Genomic DNA, 13,913 nt, shown 5'->3' on the forward strand with positions numbered 1-13,913 from the left:
GACTGTAGACCAGCTGCTGAGAGCAAATAAAGCTGTGCGACATGCCAAATGTCAGGGAGAAGGGATACTTTTCCCACCACTAGGTCCTTTTGGAGGATGGAAACTTGCTGTGTACTGTGATGCATCCTGGGGCAACCTTTGTGACGGAGTGTCAAGTGCTCAGGGTCATGTGATCTTCCTCCATGGACAAGATGAGAAAAGTTGTCCTGTGAGTTGGATGTCAACCAAAATAAAGAGGAAAGTGTCAAGCACTCTAGCAGCAGAAGCATTGTCCATGCAGCATGCCCTTGATGATGCAGTCTACCTTGGAAGTCTGATAACCGAGATCTACAATGACAGCTATGCAGAGAACGTGGTTCCCATCACTGTATATACGGACAATAAGTCTCTGCATCAAAACATACATTCCACGAAGCAAGTGTATGAGAAGCGTCTGAGAATCAACGTGGCTGAAATCCAGAGGATGTTGTTGTCTGGAGAAATCCGTGCCATCGAGTGGTTGCCGAGCAAGCTGCAGCTGGCGGACTGTCTGACCAAAAGGGGTGCCGATAACAGACTGCTTCTGGAGAGTTTCAAGAGTGGTGGACTGCCAATGGACCATTTTGACATTTGAGATTCCCAAGGAATTATAGGAAAAGGACATAAAATGTCTTGTACATGGTTTTGAATATGTGACATTAACAAGACTACATTTTGTAAAAGAAAACTGCCAGATGTCAATGACTGAGAACATTGGACAGTATTTAAAAGGACTCTACCTGGATTGTGCTGGACATGTGTTTTCAGGGTTACCTGAATAAATGACTGAGAACATTGGACAGTATTTGAAAGGACTCTACCTGGATTGTGATGCATGGACATGTGTTTTCAGGGTCACTTGAATAGACCTTTTTGTGTTATACTCTTTATTGTATTGTTGTAGTTTTGGATGTGAGTGTTCTTCTATTCATGTATGTTGTACCTCCCCAGACCTCGGTTTTAATCAAAAGAAGAAACAAGGGGGAGTGTGTTAGGATTAGCTTTATCAATAAGGTTCTTTGTTGTTATCTCCCTCTGCAGGTCTGGTGGGGCTTAATGTATGCCAGCTAGTAGTTAGAGATAGACAAGATAAGGAACTACCTATGCAAGTACTAGAAAGTCCCAAATAGCCATCTACTTTACACAATGTATATATTTTTATCTTTTCTTTCTTTTTTTTGAAGTGCCATGTGCACCAAATGGTGGACCTGTGCCCTATACAAATACACTGTAGCTAATATTATTATCCTTATCATTCTTACCACTAAACTATTAGAAGTAAAAGGGTAGAGTTTTGGCAAGAACAAGTATTCACATTCAAATTCAATGGCATTTCACCATGAGGGACTTTACCTAAAATCTAATCAGTCCATATACTCCACATGTAGCAAATCAGAGCTCAGTATTTAAATGCATCTGCTTGAGAAGCTTTCTGTACTATATCAGAAGATGTAGGGTAGACAGACGTATGGAGAACCCAATAATGTAATGCTTTCAGTTACCTGTTGGAACAGAGGTATTGTCTTCAATAAAACCACAGCTGCATTTTGACAGCTGAAACATACACAGAAGACAAAAATGAACCTGACACCCGTGCCATTGATTTTTGCCAAAGTACATGCATGCTAAAATGGTGAGTGTTGACATTCAACCTTCACCCCTCTAATAATCTCTTGCTTTCGTTTTATGCCCTGTCTGCCTTGGACTACTTAACCCGTTAAGGATGAGTCCCGAGTATACTCGGGCAGGTGTCTATGGGAAATGCGTGTTGTAGCAAAATTAAACTGTCCTCAACGGGTTAAAACCAAACTTATGACCGGCAACCAGGGATAGCCTGGTGGTAGTGTCCCTGCCCAGAAAGCAGTAGATGATAGGTTAAATTCCTGCTGGTTCCATTTTCCCAACATGTTTATGAAAAATAATAGATCAGCAGTTACAATCTTACAAATTTCACTTGTACAGAGGGAGACAAATGTGACCCACTACAACAAAAGGATCCTAAAGTCGCTGACGGCTGAGCCGAAAAAATGGGGTTTGAAGTCAGAGCATCAAATTCGGTGAAAACGATCGGATTTCTGTTTTTGGCATAATTTTGTAGTCTAATGTATCGTCTGTCATTTGCCAAAATTTCGAAGCTCAATGATCAAAGGAAAGGCAAGAAATTAGAGTTTTTCTGGGCAATGATTTTCCGACTTTCAACGGAACGGAAACGTGTCCAAAGGTTTGGATTTAGCGCCACAGCTAGACCCCTCCCCTAGCAACGAAGGAGTGATCTTATTGGTCAGTGCGTGGCATCCCGATTACCAATTGGTTGTGCGTAGACCGTTGGCGCTAAGCTTGAATGAGCATCGCGGAGGTTGCTAGGAGTGTACCTACTACTGTGCAGCGGTGAAAACTGACTGGTCTCCCCTTGATCATGATAGCGTCGGAAGGAAAACTTTTAAGGCGGTTTTCTTGAAACGCTGGTTTCCTAAAACCACTCGACATGCGGTAATAAAATCATCGGTATCTCCACAACCGAGTACTTTTATGTGCCGTGTTATATATGAAATTAAAGTGGAAAAGTAAGGGAATGATGTCATGTCATTTTCAGAAAATTGTCCTCCCCGACTTTCGGATCCTTATGTTGTAGCGAGTCACAAATTAACAACTAACTCATACCTCAAGCTCAATAACAGTTTGAAATGAAAACTTTGGAAGCACAAAACCACCATTCTATAAAACATGTTACCTATGCAATAACTAATCAAAGTCAAATCACAAACCCGAGGGGCATGAAAGAGGCAGAGGGTATTCAGGTGAGCAAAGGAAAGCTGTAAGAGTATTTCTATGACCCCGTTTACAGTGCGAGGCTCGGCCGCAGCCGAGCCCACCTTCATTTCAGTGTAAACGCGCAAAAGGCCAAATGCGAGGCCAAAATTGGCCTCGCATTTGGCCACGCTCTGGAGGTGGTCTCGGCCGCGGCTGGGCCGCCCTTTTCTCAGTGTAAACGTAAACTGGGCCAAATGTGCGGCCAATTTTAGTCTGGCTTCCAAACCCTCTGCCTGTACTATTTCGCTGTTCAGGATATTAACCCCCTCAACGTCGAAAACTAGTATAGTTTAAGTTGGTTTTGTCCTGCAAAGGATTTTTTCCTTCGGCAAAGGCCTTGCCCGAACGGCGACTTCGTCGCCACGGAATTTATTTGGCAAAGGGTCTGAAAACCAGACAATACCAAATTGCATTTGTTTACAAGCAGAGCGCCACTACGACAAAATATTGAAAGGTTTGAATCAAAAGCGCAGCCGAGCCCGGCAGTGTAAACGGACAAAATTGCGGGGCCCGGCCTCGCAATTGAGGCTGGGCTCGGCCGCGGCTCGGCCCAGCCCCACACTGTAAACGGGGTCTATGCATCACTGCTGCTACACAGGCAATTTGTTGAGTGAGTTAAAATATTAAAGGACAAGTCCACCTTCATATACTTGTGGATTGAGTGAATGCAACAATATTAGTAGAACACATCAGTGAAAGTTTGGGGAAAATCGGACAATCCATTCAAAAGTTATATGAATTTTTAAAGTATCTGCGCAGTCACTGCTGGATGAGAAGACTACTACAGTGTATGGTGTCACATGCGTACAACGATATAAAGAAAATATACAGAGAATTTCACAAAACTTTACTTTTTGAAAAGAGTGCACATTTCTTCAACTTGTTACTGATGCATGTTAAGGGCAATGTTATTCGCCCTTCCTTCAGAAAGAGAGAAGTCGAGTGTTTTTTTGTTCCGCGAGAAAAATATGTTGAATTTTCTTTATACTTTCTTTATACTTTGGATACTTTCGTTGTATGCATGTTGCTGCATTCACTTAACCCACATGTCTATGAAGGTGAACTTGTCCTTTAAGCAACTTTGATATCATTATGAATCATAACCTGAAAGAGATCAATAAAAGGTCTGGAATTACCTTGGAAACAATAACTTAATAAATATAACAAAAACAATAAAAGGTAATGTTATAGAATATCAAAACTGGTAATGTCCAACAGACAGAATCATTATTTACCATAATGTTGAATACATTGAATGAATTGATTTTCCATCAAATTGTAATAAGTATTATTCAAATTCATGAAATTCTTCCGTCGAGATTGATTGAGAATTGATTACTTAAGTCGATGTAGGGCAATTTGTCAATCAGTTGCAATTGTAATAACTGTGTTCTTCAAAACATTATAGTAGTGATACATCAAGACTTCCCTGCAATTTACATGTAGCAATAAAATTGAAATTGACTCAACAATGATTATCTGACATTGACTGGACTTGCAACTGGCAATGGTGTCCGATGGTGAACCAAGCCAGCCCCGGTGATACAGTGCAATTAACTCACTGATAAGAGGCCAAAGCTTTTGAATTCGCAACAGTCATCGAAGCACTGTGCGGAGGGAAGGACAAAAAAATCTCGAAAGTTCACCTCCTCGTATCTCCCTTATTTCAGCACCAAATCCCTTAAAACTTGACACATATATATCTAATATATCATCCTTCATATGATTTTTGGGCAAAAATGCTGATGTATCTTTCGAGATACATATGTGTGTTTTTCTGTTTGAGTCCACCGTGGGAAAGGGTTACAATCTTTTCTGGACATAAGTCTGCGTCTGCATGATGCATTTGATTATTAACATATTGCTAGTCTGTATACACCAGACTCACTAACTGCGAAGTTTCGTGTTTGCGCAATTAGTAGTTAGGTGAAAATGAGAGCAAAAAGATAACCCAATTTAAGAGAAAATACTGGACATGTACAACTAGACCATCCTCCTTTCACGCATTCTCTACTGGTTAGTGTACGCTTAGCCAATCAGCGGTGTCAGGTTCGGCGCAATGCTGCAGGGTTCGGTTTTCGGTCCACAGGGTGGTGAGTGGGCAAGAGAGGAACCCTGCAATATGCCTCAACTGTTTCAGGCAGCACGAGAACCGATACATCGGACTGCATACCACTTACGCTATGGATTTTACGTGGGTTACAAGTGACAGTGATCTCAATTTTTTTCTGGACATATCCGTGCGCCAAATGATACAGTAAAGATATTTGGAACACAGTATGGATATACTACCATAAGTCATATACCGAAGTTTTATTTTTGGGCAATGAAGGAAAATGTGAAAAAATAACACTTGTTTTGAGACCAAATTTTCTGTTTTGGAAGCTAAGTTTCGACTTCATTTTCACAGTTTTATCCTCAATAAAACCCAAAATAACTAACATGGCGAGTTAGAGAATAGTTTCTTCTTCAATTTGCTGTATAGATTTAACCATTTGATGGCTTCTGAGGTGAGATATTGCGATTGTTCCGGGACATGTTAGATTTAGTCACCCATATACACTGTATAAAAATGTCTTATATTGCCTTTGCTTCCATGGTTTAAATGTCACATGAGTGTGTCAGCATGCATTGATTATTGGATGTCTTTTGGCCTACGGGGTCAGTGATATAAAAATTTCCCTATAAAGACTGAACTTGCATACTGTATACGCCATATATTTCACGAGTCTTAATTTTCGCAAATCGGAAATTCCCGACAATTTTGCGAGTGGTTAAATTCGCGGTCGTGGAGTATTATACTGAATGGAGAAAGGTACACGCATACGTCACATCCACATTGGGATCAGAGTCAATATTTTCGCGTGTCTTTTAATTTCGCAAACAGCACCTGACTCGTGAAATTCGTGAAAATAAAAACCTCACGAAATATTCGGCATATACAGTAATCGAAAGACTAAATCGAAAGTACCTTTGTGAATTCTGGCCCATTATGTGTGCACACAACTTAGTAAAATCAATGGTCACTTTTTATCTGTTGTCATGTTAAAGGTGCATGGTCCCGGTGTTTTAGTCAAATGTGTACGCAGGCGCACGGTGCAAGTTTCCTGTAGAGACCTACCCTATCGACTCCTCTTTAGCGCTTACGCTGTGGCCCACTTGCCCGAGTCCGAAGAAGTCCGATTCACTGTAGTCAGTGGTCCGATCACAGTTCGGCTCATGATTCGGCTGAGGGGGATGACAGCTCTAGCAAACTTCTTTTGTGATGTCATAATAACAAGCACATATGCACGCACCGTGACAGTACTACAGACTGCGCGATGCGCAGAGAAGACAACGAAGGCAACGTTACTTAGCAACACCTACGCACTTTACTCTTGATGACAGCTCAACTTCGGTAATCTTCGTATCAATGCTAACGGTGATCGGCAGTATCATCAACAGCGCCCTCTACACTACAGGGACTATGCACCTTTAATACTCAATTCCTGGTACACAAGATCCCAGAGTACAAAATGTACAGACCAAGTGTGCAACATTAAGGAACAGAACCATGCATGTACAGCACCACCTGTAATTCAATTCATACACAATATTGGTAGTCTCAAGTGGCTCATAACCCTCATAACTGACTTGTAAAATTGAATAAAATTTTCAAAGATACATTCACCTATAGCCCCACATCTCCTTATGAATGATAATCACTACAAGGATTTTTAATAAGATAAGAAAAGATAATGCACATGATAGGACCAAGCATTTCCTGGTATTCCATCCAATGCTATTAAATATAGAATAGATACATGTACATTGTATTTCCCTGACTCTCCTGTCAATCCATAACACCTCTTTTTTATCTACATGTACGTATATCATATAACTTTTGTACTTAAATAAGATTACCTGTGATCTCTGCACTTACATTCTCTATCTCTGTATTTCTCTCTGGCTTTCGTATCTATACCACTATCAGTTTCAAGACATGCATCAAAACATGTGTATCTAGAGCTTGGAACCATCATGCACAAAATACATACATACATATGTATATTATACATGCACAACTCCATCTAGATCAATTTCCAAAGTGATTGAAATACAGACACAACGGAGCTGACATATTTGATCTGAAAAGTGGGTGTCAGTATTCGTGTCTGTAATGATTTATTTAAGTAAAAAAAAAAAAGGAAAAAGCTAGCTTTGCAAGATGTATACACTGTATGAAGCGTCCTCTGCCCTCCCCTCCCCCCCCCCCATGCAAGTAAGAGATTGATATATTTTTCACAATGTACAATAACAAAATATGAATTCAGTTCTCTCTAATTAACCAATAAAATGAACCTAAAACTCAATGTAATTGATTATCTTAAATGCCCAAATATTCACTAAATGCACCATTTTCCATTTGCCAATACTTATCCTTATCAAATGCATTACACAGTGCATGCATAGACACTATTTCATCATCAGCTCAAACATGCCTCAGATGTATAAGTAGGTTAATGTAGTCCAGGTGTGAAAATGGACAATTTGAGTCAAGTCCTGCTCTTCTAAAGTATGTCACAATGCCACATAGATCTACAAGCCAGAACTGGATCAATTGAGGTTCAGAAATTTTCACAGTAGATGTAGACTGCATGCATACCAGGAACCAATAAATGCAGGTTAATTTCATGCTCTGGTGGAAATATTGAGTCTCAAGGTCTACATATTCAGAGTAGACAATACTAGGTAATTGATTTTGATTTTCTGGTCATGCTACATGTATTTACACAATATGTCCATGAAAACATCTCCATTGCTTGAACTGACTCTTTTACTTACGTGTAAAACATCTTTCTTTATCCATCACTTCCATATCTTAAGCCCCATTTCAATGGATCCTTTCAAACTAGAATTACCATGACAACATCCGCGTAACGACAGGGTACTCTTTTTTCAAAATGCCTATTAAAACGGTTCCCGCAAAATGTTGCTCGGACGTTGCTGCGGTAACTTTTGCCAAATTCTACCCTAGCCAGCAAGGGTATAATTGCCACAACATTACCCTGATGTTACAGTGACACTACCCTGGCAACACTCCTATTAAAACACAACTGTGGTAACATTCCTTTGATACACTAAACATGCAAGCATGCGCAAGATTGCAGACAGAATGATCGACATCAACGGCGTAAATCCGTACCGAGGAGTGAGGGGGATGATCAGCGATAGTTACCATCACCCCGATTACAAGCCCATAACTGGACTGGCGCAGCCTGTGGGGGGAAGCTTGGTGGGGGGCTGCCCCCGCTTTATTGACTTAAATCAAGAAAATTGAAAAATACAATAGCTATAGGGAAATGCGATGATGATGGGTGGGGGAGGGACTTGGAGTTGGAATATCTGTGCGAGGGAGCGGAGCAACCGAGCGGGGGGAGGGTGTGGGAGGGGGGTATCACACATCACCACACCCACAAGCTCACTCGGGAATTTCAGAAATTTTGGGTTGAATATGCGATGATTTTGGGGGTTTTAGAAACAAACCAAACTGCTTTCAAAAGTGCTTTCTGAGTCCATCTGTTTGATTATCTTATTATATGCCTCCACCAATTTTTCTAAAAATTTCCTGGAATTTACAGTCTGAGGAAGATAATGGTTTTACACCACATATTCACTAAAAGTCATGACATTCAGGCATGACAAGCAATTCTCACTACACTGTATTTCATACCTCCTGGTGAATATATGGTGTACACCCATCATCTTTCTCTGACTGTGCAAAGGATGACTGTACCAATATGATTCTAATTCTCAACTCTCTCACCTCTATCTTGCCTCCGAGGTCCTGCTGGAGTTGTTGATGCATGGATCGCAACTCCTGGTTTTCCTCTAGTAGGGCATTGCCAAATTCTCCGGCCATCTTCAGCTTTTCCTCCATCTCAGACAACTGGCTGTACAGCTCCCCATTGTCCATGATGAGGGTGTCGTCACCGTCAGGGTCCTCAAGGAACCTGAGGGATTTACAGGTCAATGAGAGTGTTCATTATCATGTGATGACTCTACAAGTACCCTCAAAGTACGATGAATTTCTCATGTTTTTAATTCTGTGGAATCAAGACTATAACAAGTAGCCTATAACAAGCTAATATATTCACATGCTTTAATTTTGTGCTAGTTTCTGGTTACACAAAATGCAATTTAAAAATTTCCATACTGCAACAATTTCCACTTTTACAGTATATCACCTCTTATTCAAACATTCAAACATTCAAAAGTTCATCTTCCAGATCTTTATAGAGTCATCAAAAGAATAATGCAAAATCAAAAATAAACCATGTTCAGTTATTGGCATTGTAACAGCATGAAACTCATTTCTAGGCTCCTGCCCCCCCCCCCCCATTTTCAAAATATATGGGAAAATTGTGACATAGGAACATTCTCGCTTGACCTTTGACCCCATGGCCAAAATCTTTCCTTACAGAATCATTGTGCAGTATCTGTGCATATCTACAGCCTGTAGTTTTATTAAGTTTATGCATTGAGTAATCTCCAAGGTTTAGAGAAACAGTGTAATTTCAGCTTTAAATAGTACATACAGCATTTTTACTTGACCATGGCCCAGACCCTTGACCTTCAACACCATGGCCTAGAAATTCTCAAGAGAATAACTGTCAGGTAGTATACACATGCGTTTGTATTAAGTTTCATGATGATATCTTTAACCATTTTTGAGATATTTTTGTGAAATTTTAGTATTTTCACTTGACTTTTGACCTTTGATCTCATGGCCCAAAACTTTCCCAGAGAATTTTTATCTGGTAATACATATGTAAACACCAAGTTTTCAAGAAAATGTACCTTAAAGCATTGCATAGATATGGAGGAAATTGTGAAATTTTGATAATTTGACCCTGACCTTCGACTTTGAGAATGTGGTCCCAAAAGCTGATCGGCACAACTTCATCCACTCATATGCTAACTTCCATAAGGATACCTCAAACAATATTTTTTTTTGGAAGTTATGGTATCCACAAAATTGATTATGGATGGTTAAACAGATGGACAGACAGACGGAAGGATGGACGAACATCCCGCATACATAATGCCTCCAGCGACACTTCGTGATGGAGGCATCAAAATGCTAGATTTTCTCTTGGGTTTACTGGGATCTTATCTGTATGAGAACATGCACCTTGTACAATTCCTGTGCTGGAATAAAGATCCAATTGCAATGCATACATCACCACCTCTATTCATCATGTACAATGTACATATATATACAAACAAAACTGGTACCTTTCTAGATCAATTTATAAAGGTCAATTATCATTTGATACATTTTTGTTAACCATAGCATTAGAATACTCGATGAAAATTGGTTTTGAAGAGGCCAAGATGTCAAAAAAAGTAAAACAAAGTGGTCCTTAATAAAAGGTGGATCCTGCTTTTTATAAGGACCATTTTGTTTTTGGATATCTCAGCCAATTCAAAACCAATTTTCATCAAATAAACTTTGAATTCCTCTTAGAATTGTATGCTCATTCATATTTCATAAGAGGTTTCTCATCATCTCACAAAAAAAGCTGGAAACCTGAAGCCCCCTCTAAACCAAAACTACACCATGCCTTTAAAGTTTCGGCTTGAAGACCTTTCCCATTCTGTTTAGAAATTTACACAAGTACATGCTGTCAATGATTCTTCTCATTTCACTTATGAAGAAGATGTGTGTTAACATGTAGTCCCTCAGTGAAATCAAGTAACATGACTGAAGTAGCTACTAGTGAGAAAGTATAGGGTCCAACATTGGATTCCTCAACACACATCTTGTTAAAGCCCAATTTCTTGGTATCAAATTGTTAAATTACACCATTACTAAACATTGTTATATCAATTAAGTGGTTTCAAAGTTCTACAGGACACCTCTTTTATCAAATAGTTCTTCTGTGACAAAACTGGCAGGTCAGAACTTGTCCATCATTATATATCTGGCTCTCACTTCAATGACAGGTTAATCTAAATGCAAAGGAGAATATGAAAAGTGCAAACCTGAGACCAGTGGGCACCTCCTCCTCCTCATGAATGGCCAATGAAGTAGCTGCTCTGCTTGACCCACTGAGGATGTTCTCATCAGGTGTTCCGTCCCAAGACAGGTCACTCATGACTGACTCATTGTCCCCACCATCTGCAGATGAGCCCTGATATGACTGGACGGAGTGTGGCATGCTGAAAGGTGGGCTGGGTTCACGGGAGTCGGCCATCTTGAATAAGGTTATTGCAGCAGTAGTCTGAAACTTTCATCTTGGCACTCTATTCTTGTGCTATTCAATTGATATGAGCTGTTTGGATATCCTGTTTTTGTTTTTGTTTTTTTATTCAGCGGGTCCAACAGATGGAAATCCAACCAGTATTTAGTATCACCAATATTCACCTATCAATGCAACTAACTATCTGTACAGTCAAATCACAGGATCCTATAATGCATGATGATACAGCACTCCTCTTCCTCCCCCTGTCAATGACCTCAATGACCTGAAAAGTTCCAAAATCAGAAAAATTAGAATAAGATTGGAGTATATCCAAGAAATGCACAAGTCACTTGCAAATCATTTGCTGTCAGGATATAATCTGGGTGTATAAAGCCGTCTCACACAATATTCCACAGACCTATCAGGTCTCATGCCTCCCAGAAAGAAAGAAACAAAGAAAGAAAGAAAAAAAAAAGAAACATGGATTGGATAAGAAGCCCAAGTATGCTGAGCTGAGCATTAAAAAGGATATAACTTTTTCTTTTTTCTCTTGACTAGGGAATACCTAGATGGCAGTATCCTGCAACTACAGTTGAACTCGCATAAGTCGATCTTCTCGGGACTGAGCAAAACACATCGACTTAGGCGATTTTCGACTTGTGCGTAAGTCGAAAAAAATCGACTTACAGTTACACCACACGTACATTATGTATAAATGTACATGTATGTTGTCTACTCTGGAGCCGAGTCGAGCTGGAGAGGTGTGCCGCAGCACGGGTCGCCCGGCAGGGCCGCGGCTAACTTTGCATGGACAGTGCATTAGTATTGGCACAGGTCCGATTACTTTACACCCTTGTTAAACCTTGGGGAAGTGAATATGAACGATATTTGAGCAGTGATTGATTCCAGTTTACCATACCGTGGCTTGAAATGCGTGTAGAGGTGTAATTCTGATTTACCCGTGGCCGTAACTTTCCCCCTACTTTCCGCTTTGAAAACTCAGCAGCTTCATCCATACCACTCCACTGCACAGTGCAGACTGCAAACATACACAGCCCAGTCGCTGTACGCACAACCAGGGAGGTGGGAAGAGATCTCTTCCCACCTCCCTGGCACAACTATACACAGCCCAGTCGCTGTACGTACGTGGCGCGACAGGGCTGTACCAGCGGACCTCCAAATACGAAGAGAGTTCAACAATCGCATGTGATCGCTTTGAATTTTGATACTTTAGACAGGGCTCGACACTAACTTTTTTGTTTGGTGGCCCGATGGGGCCACCAAAATCCTCAATTTCAAATTTTTGGTGGCCCGAGAGAAAAATTTGGTGGCCCCGAAAAAAAACAATAAAAAACATTAAAAGTCCTGTTTTTTTTTAATGAGTCAAATATCTAAGTTTTATCCAGTCATAGCAAGAATTGGAAGTTGGACATACATCTACTCATAAATAAACCTAAACAAACTCGCAACACTCACTCTCAGGCACTCATTCAGTCCTTTTCATCCATCCTTTAAACAAATATAACTGCTAATTTCCGGCGCAAAAAGTTACGAATTAATTGACGTACTTTTCAAAAAAATTTGGTGGCCCGACTTTCAATTTTGGTGGCCCCGGGCCACCGGGCCACCGTTAGTGTCGAGCCCTGCTTTAGATCATTTTTTTTGTTACCTGTCTGGTCGGGCTAGGTCTTATGTAAACAAAAACTGGCGTCTCGTGCTTTTGACAGTCATTTACTGCACAATAAAATCTTATTCGACTTAGGCACAGTGAATTTAATGGTTTTTCCGTGAAAGTGTTGTTGGAATTTCATCGACATAGGCGAGTATTCGACTTACAAAATTCGACTTGTGAGTGAATTAATACACGTAAGTCAATGGGGAAAAATCGGGACTTTTTAAAATCATCGACTTGCGCGATTATTCGACATATGCGATGTCGACTTAGGCGAGTTTAACTGTATTTTTCCTTCGAGATAAATAATTCAAAGAGGTACTCCAAATATTCTGTCATCTTCTAAGTTATAATCATAATGATAATGTCTTCTTTATCCAGGGTAGCCTCTTCAGTGTTGCCACTCCTCTACCAGAGGGCCCTGCCATTATTATTACCCTAGCATTCTATACGTACCCATTTACACACCTGGGTCGGGAGGGACATGGCGGGTAAAAACATGTTGTCCAAGGACATAAGCACTGGGCAGGAATCAAACTCGCATCCTCCGATTGGGAGTCGGGAGTCTTATCCACTATGCCACAGTGCCCCCCCCCCCCCATTCTAAACTCATTTACCCTTGACCAAAATTTTGTCAAAAATTGCTCAAAATGATGTCTTGCAGGACCATCTTTCCATAATGAGAAGTATACATGCAAGTAAGATCCTATCATAAGTGTGCACCAAATTACACAATCTCTTATGCCAACATGAGAAAGTTCAATGGGGGGGGGGGGGGGGGGGGGGGGATAAAGCATGTCACGAGACCAACACCCACGAGTCATAGAGCCCGTCACGAATTATACAGCCCACTAGTTATACACCATGTGAACAAGGCCCACAAGTTCGACATCAAGTAAAATAGACCCAATAGATCCACGAGTCATACAGCCCGTGAGTTTGACACTATGCAAAAGAGGCTCACGAGACCGACACTAGGAAAACAAAACCCACAGGTTTGACACAATGCAATTAAGAGGTTTATGAGACTGACACAAGGGAAAGAAGGCCCACAAGTTTGGCAAGATGAATAGTGCCATCTTTTATTCACCAATTAAGAGTCTGTATACAATTGTACAGGGTGTGCAGATAATGGCATAAGGACAAAAGAAGTGATGGGAAAGGAGAGTTGCTTTACTGTAACG

The 13,913-nt window shown here is 40.6% G+C and overlaps 1 protein-coding gene across 2 annotated transcripts in view; it reads right to left on the reverse strand.

Moving 5' to 3' along the window:
- Positions 1-13,913, reverse strand: part of LOC139730528 (uncharacterized) — a 148,948-nt gene that overhangs the window by 102,223 nt on the left and 32,812 nt on the right. For both annotated transcript variants that reach the window (XM_071641380.1, XM_071641379.1), the window contains exons 2-3: positions 10,858-11,340; positions 8,636-8,822 (exon numbers count right to left, since the gene is read on the reverse strand). In XM_071641380.1, the coding sequence (XP_071497481.1) occupies positions 8,636-8,822; positions 10,858-11,069 (399 nt within the window). In that variant the 5' untranslated portion in view covers positions 11,070-11,340. The remainder of the gene's footprint in view (positions 1-8,635; positions 8,823-10,857; positions 11,341-13,913) is intronic.

The sequence above is a fragment of the Diadema antillarum genome, unplaced genomic scaffold (assembly GCF_040938485.1).
Source record: "Diadema antillarum isolate AM-2024a unplaced genomic scaffold, OU_Dant_1.0 seq00000320_RagTag, whole genome shotgun sequence".
Lineage (NCBI taxonomy): Eukaryota > Metazoa > Echinodermata > Echinoidea > Diadematoida > Diadematidae > Diadema > Diadema antillarum.